This window comes from Biomphalaria glabrata, chromosome 17, assembly GCF_947242115.1.
Source record: "Biomphalaria glabrata chromosome 17, xgBioGlab47.1, whole genome shotgun sequence".
Classification (NCBI taxonomy): Eukaryota; Metazoa; Mollusca; class Gastropoda; family Planorbidae; genus Biomphalaria; species Biomphalaria glabrata.
The window spans coordinates 12,413,245-12,436,620 of NC_074727.1; the positions used below are offsets into that span (position 1 = coordinate 12,413,245).

Here is a 23,376-nt window from a genome sequence, read left to right on the forward strand (position 1 = left end):
CATGTAAATAGAATTACAAGCCATATGGAATCTCAATTTAAAAATAAAATCTACAGTGCAATAAAAATCTTAGTCCATTACATTAATTAATATATAGTTAAAAGATTAAAGCATAACACTTAGTGGCTGCCTATTCGTGTGTTATTCACTCTGGAGTGTTGTCTCGGTGGTCCCGGGTTCGAACTCTGCCCCCCCCCCCCCACCCCACAGGCCGTCCTATGGGATGTTTGGGCTATATCGAAGTAACAACCAAAACATGTCAAACAAAACAAAACCAAAAATTAGAAAAGGAAGTGACGTGAAACATTCTTGCAGCAGATAAATGTATCCACATTCAAGGGATAAGAACCATAGACTATGTAATATATAGTCTAGGATAAGAACGGTCCCTCACCAACCAACTGCTCGCTTACATCTATACTTGTGGTCTATAACACTTTCTTGTGAACATCTTTACTACCAGTCTTCAACATGAAATCTTGCTAGGGTTATTGCCATTGTGCTTTTGTGCCTATTCATGCAGAAACGTACAGAAACCTAAATTCACCTGTTTATTACAAATATTACAGCAATAAAACTAACTAAAAAGCCTAGCTGATGATTTCATAATACCATCCTCTAATAAATGTGTAGTCCTACACTTAATTTATTAATAACTTTTGGGATGGTTATTACAAGACAGCACTCTTTGCTATCATCTCCATAACACCATCTAGACAGTAGCCATCTTCCTTATAATCCAAATGTCATAGTTCTATTCCTCAATTCGTTACGTCAATAGTTAATGCTTACTTGAGTACGGTAAGTCAAGGTCAAATAAGATTATTGTTTCAAGACACTACTCGGCTGTTTTGTGATCTCAAAGAGACACTAAATAATTAAAAGACATAAGAAGTTGAAGGCGTACATGCAGGCCTACTTCTAGGAATTAGAACACTTAAGACTGCATCGTTATGGAGGCGCGATGGCTGAGCGGTAAAGCGCTTGGCTTCTGAACCGGGGTCCCGGGTTCGAATCCTGGCGAAGACTGGGATTTTTATTTCGGGATCCATGGGTGCCTCTGAGTCCACCCAGCTCTAATGGGTAGGGGCCTACCTAACATTCTCTAATGGGTAGGGGCCTACCTGACATTAGTTGGTGAAAAGTAAAGGCGGTTGAGCCGCGGTTGGTCGTTGTGCATGGCCATACGAAACCCTCGTTAACCGTAGGCCACAGAATCAGATGACCTTTACATCATCTGCCCTATAGAAAGGAGAACTTTGTGGATATAAGTTGGTGTTTCTACGTGGCATGATCTCGATGAAAGTTAGCATGAGAGTCAACAGTACGTTCCTGAAATTTTAGTGCCAAACTGGCGAGGAAATCAGTCATTGTATTGCATCTTTTGGCACAGGATTCCAGCAATTTTTGCTTCTCATCTCTCTTTTTTTATTTTTCTTTACCAACTAAATAATTCACATCGGACAGGACAATCCATCCATGAGTTAATTTTGGTAACAGTAGATTTACAGACATAACTAATATATACAAACATAGCTACATCGCAACATCAAGAAATACTTCCTAATTTTTTTATTTCAGGGTCCCGTTTTGGATTCACACGACTATGTTCACTGACATTTGAAGTGATCCATTCGGCAGCCCACACCGGCCAATTTAGGCACCAGCCCACCGGGCATTTGCCCAGTTGCCCATAAAGGCTATAGCCAGTCCGCCCATGGTTCCCTTACTCAGTCCATGGGCGTACTGCTGGGAGCCCTCAGACAGGACTTGGGGCTAAGAGCTCCACGTCTGTTCGATGGATAAAAGTATTTCAATCTGGACTGGACATTTTTGAAGGTCCATCTTGAATGGACTATACTCGGTAAAACGGTTACAACTGCACACAGACAGGAAACGCACCGCCGTCCTTGAGACAAACCAATGATCGGACTGAAGAAATGAATGCCGAGAAGCTGGCAGCAGAGGCAGCGGGGCGCTTGGCGAGTGTCACATCAGGGGGGCACGAATATTTGTACAATGAGGCTGAGGTGACGGTAAGAGAAGCGCAAAGCCGTGCTCGCCACTCTCTTAGGCCGCCTTTGCTGGCAAGCGACTGGTATTTCATTTGTTTATTTGTGTGTTGTGACTCTAGCTATGGCTGATAGAAGATAGAAGATATAGTAGTACAAGAAAATGGAATTCAAAAACTATTAGCCAACACCAAACCAAATAAAGCTTCTGGACCTGATGGTATTCCAGCTAGATTACTCAAAGAACTAAGTAATGAGCTAGCCCCAGTGTTCAAAATACTCTTTCAGGCTTCACTTAACCAGGGCAGAGTACCAAAGGACTGGAAAGAAGCTAATGTCACCCCCCTATTTAAAAAAGGAGAAAAATCTGACCCAGGAAACTACAGACCAGTATCACTTACCAGCATCACATGTAAAATCCTAGAACACATAATATGTAGCAACATCATAAACCACTTAGACAAACATAATGTCCTCACACCATACCAACATGGCTTTAGGAAATATAGATCATGTGAAACACAACTAATAGGACTAATTGATGATTTTTCAAAAGGTTTAGATAATAGTGAACAAATAGATGCTATCTTACTAGATTTTTCTAAGGCTTTTGACAAAGTTCACCACCATAGTTTGCTTAAAAAATTAAAATATTTCGGCATTAATGGTCCACTGCATCAGTGGATTAAAGACTTTCTGATAGGGAGAGAACAAACTGTAATAATAAACGGCTCTAAATCAACACCGATAACAGTAAACTCAGGTGTACCTCAAGGAACAGTCTTGGGTCCACTACTATTTTCAATTTACATAAATGATTTACCAAATTGCATTACTTCAGGAACAAAATTCAGATTATTTGCAGACGATTGCATAATATATAGAACAATAAAAACAACACAAGACACAGATATTTTACAAAGAGAATTAGATGAATTACAGAAATGGGAATCAAATTGGAGCATGTCTTTCCACCCAGAAAAATGTCAGTTGTTAAGAGTAACAAAAAAACTAAAACAAATTAATTCCACTTATCTTATTCATGGCAAACCAGTAACACAGACTAAAAACGCAAAATACCTAGGTGTTATAATAAATGAAAAACTGTCATGGAATCCACATATTGATGAAACTACAAAAAAATCAAACAAAGCATTAGGATTTATTAAAAGAAATTTCTATAAATCAAATAAGAACATAAAACTAAAATGTTATTTAACCTTGGTTAGGCCAATAATAGAATATGCATCCTTTGTTTGGGACCCCTCAACTCAAGAAAACATTAAGAAACTAGAACAGACACAAAATAGAGCAGTGCGATTCATAACAAACGAATATTCACATTTGACTAGAGTAACACCTTTAGTAAAATCACTAAATTTAGAAAGCCTTCAGGACAGAAGGCTCAAAAGTAAAGTAGCAATAATACATAAAACACTGAACCATAATCTTCAAATACAAAAACAAAACTTAATAAAATACTCTGAAAGACACAAAGATAAAGGCACATTCCTCGTCCCATATGCTAGGACAAATTTGTACAAATACTCCTTCTTCCCTAGTGCTATTAGAGCATGGCATGGGTTGCCTGAGCTAGCCAGGAAAACCAGTGACTTGGCAGAATTTAAGTCATTGGTTAATATGCATGACTAAATGCATGACGCGTAGGACGTTATCATCTTCTTTTTTGAAGTAACGTCTGTATTATATAAGATAAGAAGATAAGATAGTTTTATTTTATTTTATTAAGTTTTTTTTTAGTTATACTTCCCTTTCTAGAGGGTGCACTATCATCTAGAGATAAACTTGGATGGAAAAGATTTAGAAGAAAAATGTGAAAATCGAGACATCCATTTGTGGAAAATAGAAGATCATGCAAGTAGCCCTACCACTAGGCATGACCTGAAGTTTGTAGGCCTACCACTATAGATCTAGACTAATAGGCATGGTCTGAATTAAAGTAGGATTGCAAGAGGTACGGGTAGGCCTACTTTACTGTTTCAAAAACACTTAGCCTTCGTGATCGAAGATGAGCATATTTCTCATATCCTATGGAGTCGTGGCGTGGGTAGGTTTGGTCAGTTGCAGATAGGCCCGCTTCTTCTCTCAGCTTTTTGTTGGTTCGGCGCTCTTTCACCCTGGCCACTCTTCTTGCTTCAAATATCGAGAGGCCGAGACTCACAGCTTCACGCCATGAGGAGCGATCGAGAGCTAGTGCTTCCCAGCCGTGAATGTCGACATCGCACTCCTTGAAGAAGTTTTTGTGAGTGTCTTTATAGCGCTTGTATTGACCTCCTTGGGAGCGTTTTCCTGCACACAACTCCTCGTTTAGGAGTCGTTTGTTAAGGCGATTGTAACTTGGGCCTTAAGTTTAAGAACGCAAAAATTGGTTTGAGGCAAACTTTACACAGTTGGAAAGAAAATGTAATTATTTTTCACTTGGTTCACAAAGATACATTATATCTACATATCTAGATCTAGATTCTATATAGGGTATTTGTTTACGTGACTACATAATAGACTCTTGGTGTTTAATAAAGATCTTGTGTGTGTGTCTGTGGTCGTGACACAGTGAGACGGAAACTGAACTTTTTAAAATGTAACTTTATCTATAGATCTAGGTCAGGTACTCTGAGGTAGACTATACAGGAGAAAGCGTAGATTTAGAATCAAGATCATCCAGATCTAGATTATTTCTAGATCTATGTACTAGAGTCTATGTATTGACTTAGTCTTAGATCTAGAAGACTCGATGTGGTAATTATAATACTATAATAGTACATATTAGACTCTATCTTACTGAACTTTTACTTTACATGGAACTTAGATCTAGATCTAGTTATTATACTACTACACTACTAGACTAGTAACTTACTGTAAACAGTTAACAGTGAGTTAGTCATACTTATGATACAGTATAGACTAGAGTATAGACATAGCCTAGGACATCTCAGACGTCATATATGTAATATACGTATACTGATCTAGTCAATACATCTAGAGTGATTAGATTATTTTCTATAATATAGTCTATAGTTACTTTACTCACTATAGTAATAGTAGATTATAATAACTATATATAATTATATATATATTATAAATAAATAAATATATATATAGATAGGCCTATGACTAATTAAAAGTAAAGTAGCAATTATACATAAACCACTGAACCATAATGATTAATCTTCAAATACAGAAACAAAATTTAATAAAATACTCAGAAAGACTCAAAGATAAAGGCACATTGTATTCCTTGTTCCAGATAATGATATATATGCTAGGTTTAGGACAAATGTGTACAAATGCTCCTTCTTCCCTAGCGCTACCCATGGAATGGGTTGCCTGAGCTAGCCAGGAAACCAGAGACTTTGCAAAATTTAGGTCATTGGTTAATATGTATGACTAAATGCATGATGCATAGGACGTAATCATCTTCTTTTTTGAAGTAACGTCTGTATTATATAAGATAAGATCAAGTTACAATACTTGTACTAAGTCCTAAGTTATATAGTTTCTAATCTAGACTTAGACTAGATCTTTAAATACTAAAATTATCACTTGATTTGAATTGATCTAATTGATAAAGTCTATTTATAATTCATACTACTATTACAACTATGCTACTTATTCTAATTCTATAGTCTATTATAGAGTATAGAAGTAGAAGTGTCTATTATAGAGTATAGATATACACTGGTCTGGCCTAAGGCTTACTACTTAGGTAGGCCTATGTAAACTAGGCAGCTGTCTAGGGCCTTCACTAGTTAACATGCATGACTAGATGCATGACACAAAGGACGTAATCATCTTTGTTTTTGAAATAACGTCTGTGTTATATAAGATAAGATAAGATTGGTGGGAGCCTCATACAGGACCAAAAAAAAAATCCAAGAGGTGTGTTGAAGTTGAGAAAGGGAAAGAAAACGGTCCGATTTACAGAAAAATTATACTGATTTGAAGGTTAATTTTTGCCAAGAGAATAGTTTAAGCAGGCAGGCTTTAGGATTGACTTTTAGGTGACGCTTCTGGACACCATAGTGTTGACTTTTCATGACCGCAGCATTATAATGGCCTTGACCTCTAAAGTCCATTATCTCTAAAACATCTGGACGTAGTTTTTCCAAAAATCTTTGAAGCGATTCCAGTGGCATTCTTGTCCTTAATGTCGATGAAAGATTTGTGAACCTGTACCAAATCCATATTCATGACAATGAACACTAAAATTTGAAAGTTTCATCATGCTTTGAGATGTCAGGTGTGTGGTGAAAATAATAAAGAAATGTTTGATTGTTTAACTTGCTATAATATGGTTTATTTTCATGATCATCCAGTATTACAATAAATTCGTTTTGTATTTGTGTGCACATTTACGTATTTGGTCTTGAACTAAGCTTGGTACAAAGCACATGTTCACTCAGGAGTAAATAGTACTTGGATAGTAATTATGCTTTAAGTGGTTTGAGTGCTTGAACAAGTCCCAAAAAGCCAGTGGAGTCTGGGAGCTCATGAGGCGCCCTGACCGCACTTCCCAGTGGTGGAGGCTGTCCAAACCTGAGCAAGCTATTAGTGCAGGGCAGGTCACTGTCCTGTTGGCTCATATTTCTCACGGCTTTGGCCAAATTTTGATTCACGGTGCCCCCACTGCAGGGAAGAAGAGGAAACCGTGTCTCAAATTTTTTTTTGACTGCCCAGACCTGCTAATCTCCATCTTGACAGGTCTTGGAAACCAAAAATTTTTTACCTGTATGGTGACATGCATACACTATTTAAGACAGCATGGTTTCTGTCCAGGGCTTTTGCAAGAGCGGATTTGACCCTCTCAAGCCCTCACTCAAATGGAGTTTGATGATGATGATGATGATGCTTTACGATATTACCTTGATTTTCTCTTTTCATTTCTTCTTTAACTCTTTTGCTTTGTCAACCTAGAGGCAGATTCTGCTTTGAAAGCAAACGAATGATAGCCAAGACACTCTTCAGATAATCTCCCTATTTTTCGATCTTGTTCAATTCAATCCTGAGCCTAACTGTCAATACTGTTCCCTTCTCGCAGACAAACTTTAAGTTCCTTCCAAGCCTTTATGGTCTCATTGTTTCAATTTTCAATGATAGCCTTCACCTTTCATTGAATCCATTGTTGAATTCAAATGTTGATGAAGTAATTGATCTTGTGGAGAAGAGTATGCAGAGGAAGCCAAATAAAAATTCAGAACTTTGTCGCAGTTTGACATTTGCCTTAAGAAACAAACATTTGAAAGCTTGTTCACCTTTCCATATACTGATTCTTAGTTTACATTCCAGTATTACAATTAACTAATTAGTAATGAAAAAAAAAACCCAACATCATAACTCTGCTCCTCATATAAAACTAGTGCATTGAACAATAAAGTAACAATATGTACCATGGGCCTCAGAAGAAAGTGTAAAAGTGCGTTGCCTTCAGATATTTAAACACATCTAGTAAATTTGATTTAAACTGGTCTACAGCTTACATTTAATTTAACTTAGGAGATAAATAAAGTTGCAAAATAAAAAAAAAGTTTGTTTTGTTCATGGAAGTACAATGTGTAGTTTTTACTGAGAAAGTTTGTCCTCAACTGGATCCCTCATGTGGCCAGCACCACCCACACAGTGCTAGCTACGCCTCTGCCCCCACCCCCTACACATTTTTCTAGCCCTAATGTCCATATCAAGTACCAGATTGAAGTTCCAGGTTAACTGAGTATCATCAGTGCATATCTCCTCCAAGTTGCCCACTTTAAAGATGAAAGGGCTCTGATGTTCCATGTCCCTAATCCTGGTTAAAAGTCTGGTGGGATGGTTCTATTTTGGAAGGTTTTCACTAAACTAGTACAACTCATGAGTCATACATTTCTACTCATAGATCTTGTAGATTTAATCATCATAGGCTCTTCCACAGATCTAAATCTAGTTGAATTAGTTCAGTTGTTGGTTTGGTGTAACTGCATTTTCTGACTACTGAGAAAAGAGTTCTCTCAGTGGAAAGGTGTGGACCAGGAGGTCTTCATCCCTGTCAGAAGATTCCTCAATGTCTGGGACCATTACTGGCTTGGAGCACACCATATTTCATGGTGTCAACTTCCAGTCATTTTTGCTTGTAGGTCTAAGCTGCTAAAGACCGCACACTACTGGGAATTTGTTAGCATTCCTTCTATGTAGACCACTGGTAAACCCCCACTCTAGCTGACGAAATTTTGATCACAGCTTCAAGAGCTGGAATAAATTAGGCTTGACAAAGTCTTAATATTGTTGATTTGATGTATTCTATAAAATTGTCAAATTTTAAGAAAACACAAAATGAATATATTATTAATAATTTAATTATTTAGAACTATAAGTAAATATTTAATACCTATTTAACATACAAATATATATGCTTTATTTAAAACTTTTTGCTTTCATCTAGGTGTGTTCGTCTAAATGAACAGAGATGCAGCAGTGACTAGTAGCCATTTCTATCTTTGGCAGAGAAGAAAGTTTTGTTTCACACCTGTTTTGAACATAAGAAAATGCTGAGCAGACATCAATATCTTTGGACTGCCATTTTTATAACCACATTTGTCAGCACAAGTGGTTAGTAGTTGAAGCTTGGTTATCAATATTCTAGTCAACACATAACCATCATTATTTTTATAATTACTACTAAATAATGCATCAAACCTGTACATTTGTTCTCTGTTGATATTAATAACTAGAAAAATAACTGTATCATTTTATCTGACAGTATTGGGTCAGTTTACCTGTAAAGACTTTTTGAGCCCTAAAACTTTAATGACAGATGGAACAAGGCTTGGTACCATCGTATATCCATTGGCTGGAAATAAATATCCACCGTAAGTACCATTTGTTTGGATCAATTTTTTTCACTGACAGTTGTGACAATTTGTTCTGACCATAGGCCTAAACAAATGTTTTACAGACAACCTGTTCATTGTACACCAACAAGTGGTTTGACTATAATAGGTTCACAGACTAGTAGAATGTTGCTAAATCCTGTTTGGTTTCTATTTTCAGTTACTACTGATGACAAAAAATATATATTTATATCAATTTTCTATGACCCACTTGTCATGGAACCCAAATTATTGATGAATAGTTTATGTAGAAAATTTATATGTTTGAGAAGTCTTGGTACATAAAAAAAACAAGAAGAAATATCACTCTTTGGACTGTTTAGTTGTTCAACTAAGTTTTTGCTTTCATTATTAATCTAATTAAAAATTCCTTTTGTTCAATCTATCATAGCAGGTGCTGAATTAGGCACATATATAACAGATTTAGCAATATTGAAACATTGTATTTAATGTAACTTTAAAATGTAACAGACTTATATTGTACAGACATTATAATAAAAAGCCAGTTACTTCTAATTGTAATCAGAACTATATGTTCATAATTTTTATTCTTTAAAAGAAACATTCTGTAAAATATCCATTTAATCTTAATGTGATTGATTCTATATTAGATTAAAGTAATTTTTATTACTAATAGTTGGTTAAGTCAGGTATAACAAGTATGGATGTGTGTCACCGCGGTCCACACAGTACATTTTCTTATTCCCTACCAAATGCTTTTTTTTTTTCTTACAAAGAATTGCTATTAAGCACTTATTAAAAAATGTAAAGTAAAAAGTAAAGTTCCCCATCCAGACCATGAGGTCTATAGGACAGAAGATGCAAAAGTCATTTGTTTCTATTTTTCACTGTTAATCAGGGTGTCATGTGGCCAGCATGATGACCAAACTTTTCCTGAACTGATTAAAGCTGAGTGAACTCATGATGTGCCCTTTAGTTTTCACCTGAACCTGGAACCCAAGTGCTTTACCACTCTGCTACCACACCTCCTTTAAGCACTTATAACATTGTTACATTTGTTACAATTTCATTAATCAGTAAAAAGTACCTTAGCTGGATTGTTCACTAAAATTTCTACAAAATTAAATTACACAGACAAATATGCCCTCATGAAATTTCACATGTAGATCAATAGCTGGAAGGAAAGCAAGATTGGCTGAATAGAGCACACTTTTTCAAAGAATGATTTTGACACACAGAAACACTAGCAAAATTCAGGAAGATGGCTGAAAATTTCACAGCCATTGATGAATAATTTAGAATTTTAATTTGGTTGACTGCAGGGTTTCATTTAAAAAAAACTTATTTTTTTATAATTAGGATGTTATGACTTGTGTGTTTCAGTAAATGTACATTTTGTATCCAGGATGTTTTTCACTGTTATAAATTTTACAAATTGCAGAAATCAGAACTGTGAATGGGACATTGAAACTGGTATTTCAGGCTCTGTGGTAAAGTTAAAAATCACATCATCCAATCTACAGGATATTGATATTAGAGGGGAATGTAGCATGGACTATGTTGACATCTTTGACTGTAAGTTTTCATCATTAATTAACTTAATGTGGAATTTTAATCGGTTTATTTTTTCAACTTGTTTAATGTTTTTAGCCTGTACAATACAAATGCCAGAGATGAACTTTTTTTTTTCTTACATTTACAAAAATTACTTTCTCAAAATATACTTGTTATTACAGCTATTTATTTTTTATAAATTTTTTTTAAAAACGTATTTTTCAGCAATTATTCTTTGCTCTGTGCCTTTTCCTCTGTTTATTTTTTTCTTTTTAGCAATCACTGGAGACTTCCACATCCATAGATGCTAAAATCTTTTAGCAATAGATAGTTTTGATATGGTGTGAATCAATATATGTATTTTTAGCAGCCCTTTGAAAGGGTAAAGCTGCTATTATTTGTGGATATTTCCTAATTTCATAATAAGCGTGGTCGAGAGGCTAAGTGAGCTTGAACTTGGCTTGGCTTGGCTACCTAGAAGGGGGCTCGAGGTTCGACACCCGACTCAGGCAGGGTTGTGTTTACTGAGCACCTAAAGGCAGCACGGAAAACCTAATCCTAGATACCCCCCCCCCACTGGTCCACAAATGAGATTGACCAAAGCGCTCTGAGCATGCTATAAGCATGAAAGTAGTGCTATATAAAAGCTATAAATATATATAAAATGTCAATGTCTTCGATTCTGAAGATAAGGATGAGTTCATTAGCGTCCTGCATATTTTCCAGCATCTTGTGCAAACACAGCCATTTCATATAATTACATTTAATTTCATGTAAGGCCTTTTTTTTTTTTATTTAATGTAACATTCTAAATGTTAGTTTTAAAATATCTATTTTCTTTTCAGTGCAAAAAATATAATCTTGAATTTTACATTTGATAAATGTTCACATTTTGGTTATACATTATAAATTTAATACTTCTATTTCAGGGAAATATGGAGATCGTGATTTCATTGGGCGTTTTTGTGGTTCACAAAGTGGTCAGATCTATGAAAGCACAGGACAAAAGATGACAGTACAATTTACATCTAATGTTGCAGCTGAGTTCAGTGGGTTTTCAGCTTCCTACCAAGCAGTTGAAGAACGTATGCAACTTTATGTGTTCTCTGGGTTTCTTTCTTTTTTTTTTTTTTCATACAATATGTAGTAATTGTTAAAATTTTTATTTTCTTAAAGTTAATAATTGAAAAAATAGATCTACTTTAAGCATTGCATAAAACATTATTTAGGATAATAATAAACCTAGTCTTTGGCTTATTAATAAATTGATTGAACAAATGTGAGGAATTATGTTTAGTGCTTAAATGATTAATTATCATTGGAAGTAACAAAAGTAATTTATCTATTGCAGGAGGTGATGAGTTGGACTCAAGTACCACCATCATATTAGCCATCTGTATACCTGTTGGTGTATTGCTCATAGTATTAACAATCCCTTTCTCTTGGAAAATGTTTAAACTCTATAGACAAAAACACACCAGAAATACTGATCCCAATCAAGGCCAAGGGGTACAGCTTACCCAAAATGACAACAGGGCTTACTCTGACTACAGTTTTCATCATGCTCAGCTAGGGCTCGTCTCGCCAGGTGAAACGTCATATGGTATACAGCATAATTTTCCCCCACCAGCCTATGACTCTCTTGAGTATAGCAACCTGCCGCCACAGCCCCCACCCTATGAGCAGGTCATCAAGGAAATGGTTTCAGAAGACAGAAGGGATGAAAGCAACACATGATGTCAGTATGTATGATTCTTGGATAGAAGTATGGCAGGCAATGTGAGTGATAATTTTGAAACCAAATATGTTATATACTTTTACAAAGTTTAATCTTCTTATTAGAAATTTTGAAGCATGTTTCAGTTAGAGTGGTGGTGTTAAACTTGTTGTCTTTCAAGGCATACAGATGTCTTTTCATATGTTAAAATGCTTCAGATTTGTGCATATTTCATTTGTAATTGTATATATATAGATGATATATATATACATATATAGACATGATTGAATTTAGGATTTATTCCTTTTTTACACATGTTATTATACAAAGATCTAAAACATATCATATGCCAGTATATAATTCATTCCTGTATGTGTGTTCATTGTACACACATACCATTGCAGTTCTGAGAGCCCTTTGGGCTAAGGAAAATATAGGGTAACTCGTCTTTGGAAAATTGTTTTGTGACTTTTTTTTTTATTGACAAATTATTATTATTTTTTTTAATTCTCAAGTTATTGGTTTTCTTCTTGTGTCTTACTTCTTTTCTGTATCTCCAATCTTTTGATCTCTTCTATTTTGATTTCATATCCTCCCTCCAGCGAGAGTACTTTGCATCAAACCCTGAACTATGCAAATAAGATACCAATGGGACAATAGCCCATCCTGAAATGGGCTATAACAGCGTTTAGAGAGGCCCAGTCAAAAGCCAATCATATTCTTTCTGATTCTGAAGGCTGTTGAGATTTCCCCCAGCACTCAAACCAATTTTCCTCTATCAGCTATGATGTATGGTGAATGAACTACTGATTGTCTTGCTTTGTTATTACAAAAGGAAGAATATGGACCAATTTGTGAAAAAAGGGAGCTACTGTTTTACTTGACATTAAAATTAATAACAAAGATTTTCTCCCAAAACAGTAGCAACTTTGACTTGTGCAAGAGGTTATCAAGCAGCTTATCTGAGGATTTTGTTGCTAATCGGACTAATTTGGTTAATAACACTAAAAAAAAAAGGATGCTTACTAACACCCAAAATCTCAAATTTGATCCTGACACTTTTCAGTTCTTTGCTTCTAAGAAGTTTTGTTTACAAACTCAGCTGTATTCTTTGATTCATCCACTATTTCTAAAAGTTTCCCAAGTTTTCTTTTTAGTTTTGACTGCATCTCGATGGATTTGTGTAAAAATCTATTCTTGTCAGTTTTAACACATGTAAAATATTTTTTTTATCTAACATGTTTTAATATTTGTATATATGATATAATTAGTATAGATTCAACCAATGTGCCATTAACTATAACTTTTCTACTTGATGCAATAAGAAAATTATTTAGTTGTTTTTTTTTTAAAACCTTTACTTAGTAGCATTTGTACTTTAAAGCTAGTGCAACTGTTAAAAATTTGTTGTGTAACTTGTAATTTTTAAGTTTTCAAAACATTTTTATGGGAGTTTTTTGAAAATAAAATTATTATTTAATTTGTATTTTTTAATAATTTTTTTTATGAATGATAACATTTTTTTTTTTTTTTTAAAATTATGTTTCACATCTACATTCAAATTTTACAAACATTGATTGTCATCTTGTAGAGTCAAATTTTCTCCTCTGAAACTGTAAGTGCCACAGTTCGGTTGTGTCTGTTATATATTTTACAAGTACTAACATTCTTGTGGAAATATTTTATTTTAAACCTTTTTTTATAATTGTTATTGATGAAGACATTCCATTTTGTTTTTCTGTGCAAGTAAACACTGTCATTGATAATAATAGTGCTACCTACATGTATCTGTTCATGTATTAATGTATGTGTGTGAAAGTCTAGTGTAACACCTAGAGCATAATTACTAATTCAATTATATCATATTACATTTACATTGAAATTATACATCTGACTTTAACAAAACATCTTTTTAAAAACTTTGTTAGAACTAAAAGAGGCCCACTCTTTTTTTCTTGGGTCATGGTGACTGAGTGGAAAACTGCTCTTCTTATGAACCAAGGGTTCTCGGGTTCAAAGCTCAGTGTATTTTGAATTTCAGAATTTTCGGACACCCCTGAGTTTTACCTATCTCTAATGGGTACCTGACATTAGTTAAGGAAAGTAAAGGCAGTTGGTTGTTTTGCTGACCACATGACACTCTCGCTAGTTAACTGTTGACAGCAGAATCGGATGACCTATTTTTCATCTGTCCCATAGATATGAATGTCTGTAAGAGGGTACTTTCCTTTTTTTTCTTTTATCTTTCTTTTTTGGTGAATTTACTTAATAGAGTCAGCTGTGTGAGTCAGCCCTGTGAATCAACTGTGTGAGCAAGTAAAAAAAAAGTCTGACTTGGTAACATTTGAGTTCACATGAGCTGCCATTTAAAAACATATATTTAATAATGTTTTGAACTCGACTTGTGAAAGTTGATGAGTGTGCAAAAAAAAGGCTGTGTATTTATCCTTCTCTTTTTCTGAGTGTTTTAATAGGTTATTGTTCTTTATTTGTAGGTTACATGAGAAGTAATTTGTGGATAATTATTGGAACTACTTTATATCAATTATAAGTTCTGAAATGTTTATAAATTATAAGGTCTGTTATTAACTTAAAATGTTACTTAGTGATAAACCTCATTTATTTTTGTAACTTAGTTCTAGTCTTGTTCTGTTTTCTTTCAAGTGGCATCTTCTAGCATTGTTCTAAGTTTTTCTCTAGCATTGGTTCTAAGTTTTATAGAGCATTTTTAGTTGACTATATATACTGATCACTTTTTGTAAACATTGTTTATTATAAGCCACTAATGTATAGAGTATGTAAGAAGAAAATATCTCAAAAGTATTTATATTCTTTTAGTGTGTGTACAAAAATGTAAAGAATAAATGTAAAAAAAATGTTCCTAACATTCATGTAAATATGTAACTATAGGAATTGCAACAAATAAAAGTGAACACACACAAATACTGACTGGATTATTACTATTCTTCCACATGTGGCTACTTTCATAAGCTTTTACTTTCCATAACATGACGCCCTCCCTCCCCTCTACCTTCTGTCAAAACTTACTAAGCAGATACGGTATGAATCATATTGCAAGATGAACTATAGTGTAACTAAAGACTTTGATACTTGATAAACTGTGTTTGTAAAATGTTTTACATGTTTCGGATGTTCCTTCAGAGTTAAAGATAATTACTTCCTAGTCCAAACCTCCCGCAGGACGACAGGGGATGGGAACGGGCAGTGTTTGAACCCGGGATCATCGATAAATCTGAACGACAGTCCAGCGCGCAAACCGCACGACCAGGCAGCCATGAACTGAATGAATCAATGCCATGATGAAGAAAAGTGTCACGTGAATTGAGCCTTGTTAAACGTTGAAGTCCACTCTTTGACCATCTTGAAGATAAACCATGAAGCTGCCTTGATGTGGACAAGTGTTCCCATATATTGTTGTTGATGTGTAAAAAGCCGCTTTTGCAATTGTAATGGGCGGTGACTTGGACGGGAAATAATTGTTTTTTCTGTAGAAAAGGGAGGAGGGAGTTGTTAGGATAGACACAGTGATCTTAGATGACTGTCACCATTGGAATGCAGCGTTTTATCAGATAGCACCTCTACTTTGTCATTCTCTAGTTTAATGGCACGATTATTAAGGGAAGTAACATTTCAATGTCCGCATGAAGACAGGGGAAACAACTTATTATTTAGTGGCGGGAGATAATTTTTAAAAACTTATTTCTACTGGTTTATCCTTCTGCTTCTACCGGTAAAATGTCACGGATAATTCGCAAGATCTTTTTAACACCTCCCCCTCCCTCTTTTAGAGCAGCGTTTCCCAAACTTTTGACCTATGCTTACCCCTTCTAGAATTTTTGTAACGCTGAGTACCCGTCGACCCCCTACCCCCCAAAAAAAGGATTTATATTAATAACAAATTTTTTTTTGTAGGCCTACATACACAAAATGATTACTCTATCACAATGAAGTATTTAATTAGTGAGTTTATTTTGTGTATGCTTCAGAGACACATCAAATACATTCTAAAAAAAATGGAAACATAGTTTTTACATTGAAAACGTCGGAAGCTTTAACATCCCTATCCATTTCCTGATCTTTATAGAAATTCGTCTAAAATTATAAAATAGCACCTTATTTGAATTTGTAAAAACTTGAAATAAATAATAAAATGGATTTAAAGCTTATAACTTTCTATTTTTTTAATTTCTAAACTAAATGGGTATTTTAAAAAGAATCATATATGTGCGCCCGCCCATTCCCAATATTTTTTAAAAATTTGGCCCTCAATAGAAAAAGTTTGCCCACCCCTGACCTAGTTCTAAACCTTGCTCTCTTGTCCCAAATTAACAATTGACGACTCCAATGGTACCGAGGCTCGCGGCTCCATTATGCACTGTGGAAAGAAATAATTTCAAGAGGCCGAATAGTACTGCATCGCGGGCTTATAGTACCGTGTTACGGACCGAATAGTACTATGTTAAGGGCTGGATAGTCAGGGCCGGATATAACGGAGGACAGGCGGAACTACTGCCCAGGAGACTCCACAAAAAGGAGTCTCCACAAAAGAGAAAAAAAAAATCCATATTTCGACGGGTCAGAAAATATATCTTTTTTATAAACATTTTTTACGAAAATACTGTAAACCTTTCAGTTTAGAACACTGTCGTTATAAAATTTATTTCCTTCGGTAATGTAATTGGGATCATAATACACTTCGGATTGACCACATTGCATAATCCTAAAAAAAAAATTATACTTCTGGTATGAAAAATATGCATATTAAATAGTTGTTTTTAAGAAAGGAAAATTAATTTAAAAATTGATTTACAAGTATTAGAATATGGCATTTTTTTAGACATTAATCCCTTTTTTTTAAATTAATAAGTGGATTTTTACTAAAGGGTAGGGGCCTCCACTTATTTAAATCCGGCCCTGCCGATAGTACTGTGTTATGGGTCGAATATGGTCCTTAAGACGTAGTTCGGCCATTGGTAACACTGTCACTTCAATACTTGCATCATCTCCCCTACTCCAGCATATATATTTAGCTACATTGTTGTAGTCTCTAAAAAAAATTAAAACTACCTTCAAAGTAGAAGATTGTTGTTGAAACAGATGAGCTGTACACACCAAGACCTACGGTTTTCTATACTTTTTAGTCAGCGGTAAGCTCACACGCTCCAATACATATCAAACAGCAGAAAATTGAAACAACTTCTTTTGAACATATTACATACCCTCGAGATCCTATATAGGTCAGACCTCAATAAAAAAAAAATAGGAGATAAACAACAAGAACAGAAATTCAAATATCAGCAATTTAAATACATCTGTTTACTATCTTTATGCCATTAGAGCAGTGTCTCTCAAATTTTATATCAGCACCCCCAAGATAAACAAATTTATTTTCGCGTCGACATCACTCATGGAGGATCCCCTGCTTTAAGCGTTTTCTTGCGTTGAGCTTCAGTAACTCATTCTCCTGGCATCTACAACGCACTATTTCTCCTGATAATAAGAGTGTAGGTATATGGTAAATTAACAAGGAGCAGAACAAATCGATACTGTAAGAAACCTTTGAGGCACAGACTGAAGCGCTCTCTGGTCATTCTTAAATGCTAGCGAGTCTTGGAGGCGGACTGCAGAGCTAGAGAGGAGGATCCTAGCAGTGGAATTGAGATGCTACAGAAGGAACCTAGGTATGACATTTAAAGACCGCATCACAAACGAAGAAATTAGAGACAAGAGTAACTAGAGCGATTGGACCTCATGATGACCTGCTAAATATTGTAAAAAAAATAAATAAAAGGAAACTAAAACTCTATGGACATATTACAAAGTCTTCAAGGGCTTATAAAGACCTTCCTACAGGGAACAGTACCAGGAAAAAGAATAAGAGAGAGACAGAAAAAGCAATGGGAAGACAACATTAAAGAATGGAAGGGCCTGTTATTGAAAGTGGTTCTATCCAAGGCGAATGACAGAGAGGAGAGGAGAAAGACGGTTGACAGATCTTGTGTGGTGCTCCAATTGGTCTAACAGACTAAGGGATAGGTGAAGTTGGCGCATGCATGCTAGTAATGATTGTACGAAGATTATCCTCATGTTAAGCAAGACATTTGTAGCGGACAAAAGACGACAACAGAACGACAGTACGTGACTCGGGAGAAGTTTGACCGCTCTGCCCTAAGAATAACGAACAGATTGTAGAATGACATGGCTACGTTCTGATTTGATCTTGTAGACGCCTCTCACGAAAATAGTGTGAGCAGGTCAGGCAGGCGCGAGTGGGAGAGGACCTATTCTCTGCTCAACATTAAAATTTACCAACAGTAGGCAGATGTTTGCGCTACTGGGTGGGTTCAATCTGTGCACCTCGGTATGGTGACCAAGGGGCTAGAGTCACCTAAGTAACCAGACAACTAACTATACTAACTTAACTAAATGAAAACAAGATAACAAACTTTAGTTTACGATAAATAAAACAAAAAGAAACTTTATTTACATACAAAAATAAATCAATAATAAAATATAATATATACACTAACTTGACTAATCACTACTACTGAACCCATCAACAAACTAAAACCCTCTAAATCTACACAACTACTAACACTAACAAACTAACCAAACCAACTATCTAACTAAATCACTACAACTACTACCCTAGACCTAGATCGACAAACAAGTACAATAAACTAGTCTAGATCTACAATATTCTACTACTATAATCAACCCATAACACTAAAACTAAAACAAGAACATCTTAGCCTTAGTACGCTTACTATTAGTATTCACTAAGAACAGAAACAGACTATAACTTATAACTAAACCACTAATAAGGCAACACTACAGAAACAAAATAACACTAGCTTCCCTAGATTAGATCTAGAATAGATCTACAGAAACAATAACAAAACTATCAATAGCAGAAACAACATAACACTAGATTCCCTAGAATTAGAATAGATCTACAACAGCAGTTATAAGCAGCAGCTATTTCAGCAGAGTAATTGCAGCAGCTAAAAGCAGCAGTGTAATTGCAGCAGCTAAAAGCAGTAACAATAGCCTGCAATACATAAATGCAAAACTATATTATATTCTATTAGGACTGATGGACGCCGCCATCTTCAATACAGCATGTTGCGAACAGCTGTCAACTCTTTTAAAAAAATATTCCAAAAAACTAAATTAACATATATATATCTAGCATATTTACACAGTGTGACATAGATCTAGGAAAAGAAAATATAAAATATTTTTACACTTACAGGCCGTCCCAGGTACAGGAATAAAAATATAATTAGACGACAGACCTCAAAGATCTTCAGCTGTCACACAGACATACTATACTGACCACTGGTCAACTGTACACTGAACTGTTTTAAGACAGCATGTAGTACATCACTTTTTATACTATCCCGCACTAACCTATATAAAAATACGCGGGAGTACAATTATAAAATCTGACACTAACATATAAAAATAAAATATATAAAAATAGCTCTAACCTATACAACAAAAAAAATACATTTAAACAAGATTACAAAGACAGTTTGTGTGGAAACACAAACTCAAAATCGGCCCCCGAAGTGGTCCACCCAGGCAGGCATCAATATTTTCAGAAAGAACATCCAGATGAAATTATATCATAGACAAATGAGAGATAAGAATGGAGAAAGAAGGTTGACAGATCTTGTGTAGTGCCCCAACGGTACAGCAGATCAAAGGATAGGTGCAAGTGAATGCAAAGTTAGATGTGAACCTGGCCTAACTAGTTCCCCTTTCAGACCTTGTGGTCTATAAGACAGATGAAGTAAAGTTCATCTGTTTTTGTGGCCTACGGTTAATGAGGGTGTCATGTAGCCAGCACAACGACCAACCGCCTTTACTTTTCCCCAACTAATATCAGGTATCCATTGGAGCTGGGTGGACTCAGAGGCTCCTAAGGATTCCGAAGTTGAAAATCCCAGTCTTCACCAGGATTCGAACCCGGGGACGCCGGTTCAGAAGCCAAGCGCTTTACCGCTCAGCCACCGCGCCTCTCCTGGCATAACTGAAGTCTTATAATTGATGTAATTGTTTTGAAAAGGTCCAATCTCTTATTCAAATGCTCACAAAAAAAAAAAAAAAAAAAAAAAAAAAAAACATAACGCAATGAAGACAAAGTTCAGGAAAATGAAGTTTACAAGATTACTATTCGTTTTAATTTAGGTCTAACTTATAATGCATACTAATTAGCTTTTTCTCTTTAAAAAACTGCTTGCATAACTAATTTTAAAAATTAGATTTTTCGCTTTCAGAAAAAAAAAGTAGCCGTTGCATCAGAACTTTGAATGGTCTAAAATATTGTGATGTCGGATTTTCAATATCTTTTCTAGTTTACGAGATCTAAACGGGACGGACGGACAGACGGACAGACGGTCAGACGCACAGACGGACAGACATTTCGCACAAAACTAATAGCGTCTTTTCCCCTTTCGGGGCCGCTAAAAATAGCTAAAATTGCATATAAAACTAGCTCTGGGAGCGCAAGCTCACAATAGTTTTAAGGGTTCTACATGGAAGATGAAACTACTTCACTTAATTGTAATTATTTAGCTTATCTTATCTTATCTTATATAATACAGACGTTACTTCAAAAAAGAAGATGATTACGTCCTTATTTATCATTAGAATTAATGTCGTTTTTACAATATAGATTTATTTCCACAAAACAGTTCCAACTTTTTTTCACCCCCCATTCAGCCATTTTAACTGCACGTACACCCGTGCCCAGGGAAGCGCACCCCATAGTTTCAGAAACGTCACAATGTAGGTCATTGAAAGTTCAAATGTATCAAAGAAAACAAAATGGAGACGAAGGTAATTACAAAGAATAGGTGTTCTAATTGTGGTAGACTACTTTAATACAAAAGCGAACATTCTTCTTTGTCCTTCCTCGTGTCAATACACACCCAGAGGCCGTGAAGTCACGCCACAGTCACGGTACTTAACATCAACACCAACATCAAACTAAAGTTTTTCAAGAAACATCTTTAAAAAAAAAAAAAAACAACATCTGCCAGTCTCTAGGGTGAAAAAGAGGTCAAGGCACTTTAACTTTCCGGCCTATTTCACACAGACGACAATGCCTCAGAACAGAGGTGGGGAATATATTTTTATTACATTCTATTGAATCTATTCCACTCGACAAACTGAAAACAAATATAAAATGTAGTTCTCTCAGAAGATCAGATCGTGTTATCCTAAATAATCTCTACAAACTGAAAGCTCCTCCCTTGGGTCAAAATTTCTTTACTTACCAACTCGATGATGAAGTCTCGATCTTCACAGGACTGTACGACGTGACAACGAGCTATTGGTTTCTCCACTGCCCACAGGTTGCGACATTGCAGGTCAGTGTTGAGGCCTTCTCTAACGCTTGGTCTCGATTACACAAGGGACGGGCCCACTTCAGTGTTGTGTGCTTTTGCTCTTTTTTTTTTTTTTTGCCTTGTCTTTTTGTTTTGCTGTCAGTAAACCTTTTTTATTTTCTTTTTGTTTTGCTGTCAGTAAACCTTTTTTATTTTCTTTTTGTTTTGCTGTCAGTAAACCTTTTTTATTTTCTTTTTGTTTTGCTGTCAGTAAACCTTTTTTATTTTCTTTTTGTTTTGCTGTCAGTAAACCTTTTTTATTTTCTTTTTGTTTTGCTGTCAGTAAACCTTTTTTATTTTCTTTTTGTTTTGCTGTCAGTAAACCTTTTTTATTTTCTTTTTGTTTTGCTGTCAGTAAACCTTTTTTATTTTCTTTTTGTTTGTTTGTTAATAAATGTTTTACATGTTTCGGATGTTCCTTCAGAGTTGAAGATAGTTTACTTCCTAGTCCAAACCTCCCGCAGGACGACGGGGGATGGGAGCGGGCAAGGTTTGAACCCTGGACCATCGATAAATTCAAACGACAGTCCAGCGCGCAAACCGCACGACCAGGCAGCCATCCATTCTTATCTCCAAACTCCCGATACATACTACAGCTCCACGCCACGATCATGAGCTAGTTCTTCCCAGTTATTCCTCGAGAAAGCTCTTGAGAATATCTTGAAATCTCTGGTGTTTACCCCTTCCATTACGTCTTCCACGTAAAGCTGTCCACAAAAGAGTCAACACAGGGACTACATGAGAAGCCCATGGTAGTTTGGAACTAATTCCTGTTCCCTGGAGACTGTCCGTCTGGGACGTAAGGTATTTCTGGTATGTAGTCAAACCAAGTCATCTAGTGCATTTTTAGTACTGAAGATGAAAAGAATGCAGCCGTATCATGTGGCGGTAATATAGCGATATAACTTTCACAAGAAATGAATATGTAGAATAATTTAACGCACAAAGAATAACATTTTATTTAATCGATTCGTATATACATAACAAGAGTAAAAAGTTAAGTTCCCCTTTCAGACCTTGTGATCTAGGGCAGATAATGTAAAGGTCATCTGTTTCTATGGCCCACGATTAACGAGGGTTTCAGGTGGCCAGCACAACGACCATTACTTTTCCTCAACTCAGTTCAGGTACCAATTAAGGCTGGGTGGTCTCAGAGGCGCCCTAAAGAACCCGAAATTAAAAATCATAGTCTTCACCTGGATGCGAACCTGGGACCCATTGGTTCGGAAGGCAGGCACTTTACGACTCAGCTACCGCGCCTCCCAGATATACACTAAGGGCTTGCAATCTCCATTAGTTAACCAAATATTAAGTAATACTTTGAATATACTTTCTTGAAAAATGGGCAGGTCGAAACGAAGGCAACGGATACTATTTGTCTTCTGAGTTTCGGACAATATTTCAAAATGGAATAAATTTTCGTCCTGCAGTACGGCAGGGGAAGACAGCGGACATGATTCGAACTCGGGACCATCGCGATGACAGTCCAAAGCGCGTACCACATGACCAGGTAGCCATTTACATATTTACATCTAAAATCTAAACTTAGAATGCGTAAACCAGTGAATATATAAAGCATAGTTTGAATAACGGCATTTTTTTCAATATCACGCGGGACCCGACGCTCTCACGCGAGACCTGACGCTCTCACGCGAGACATGACTCTGACCCTGCCGTTGACATCTTAGGCTGACACTAGCATCTTATCCTGGCCCTGACAACCTTTAAATGCACATAGGACAACACGTAGGCCTATATACCATCTGATATAGCTTAAGAACTAGGTCACTTGCTTGTTAATGTTTGTATTAATTTAAACAGTTTTTATATATTTC

The 23,376-nt window shown here is 35.7% G+C and overlaps 1 protein-coding gene across 1 annotated transcript; it reads left to right on the forward strand.

Moving 5' to 3' along the window:
- The first annotated feature begins 4,631 nt into the window (after positions 1-4,631).
- LOC106071474 (adhesion G-protein coupled receptor G6-like) lies at positions 4,632-15,067 on the forward strand. The gene is made up of 6 exons (XM_013231586.2): positions 4,632-4,769; positions 8,443-8,609; positions 8,761-8,869; positions 10,293-10,426; positions 11,335-11,490; positions 11,757-15,067. The coding sequence occupies exons 2-6, from the start codon at positions 8,546-8,548 to the stop codon at positions 12,140-12,142; spliced, it is 849 nt and encodes a 282-aa protein (XP_013087040.2). The 5' UTR covers positions 4,632-4,769; positions 8,443-8,545; the 3' UTR covers positions 12,143-15,067.
- The last annotated feature ends 8,309 nt before the right edge of the window (positions 15,068-23,376 follow it).

Bases quoted from the DNA above. Each gene is read 5' to 3' on its own strand.
- LOC106071474 (XM_013231586.2), top strand. From the start codon at position 8,546: ATGCTGAGCAGACATCAATATCTTTGGACTGCCATTTTTATAACCACA. The intron at 8,870-10,292 runs GTAAGTACCATT...TACAAATTGCAG, and splicing joins GCTGGAAATAAATATCCACC to AAATCAGAACTGTGAATGGG. The intron at 10,427-11,334 runs GTAAGTTTTCAT...CTTCTATTTCAG, and splicing joins CTATGTTGACATCTTTGACT to GGAAATATGGAGATCGTGAT.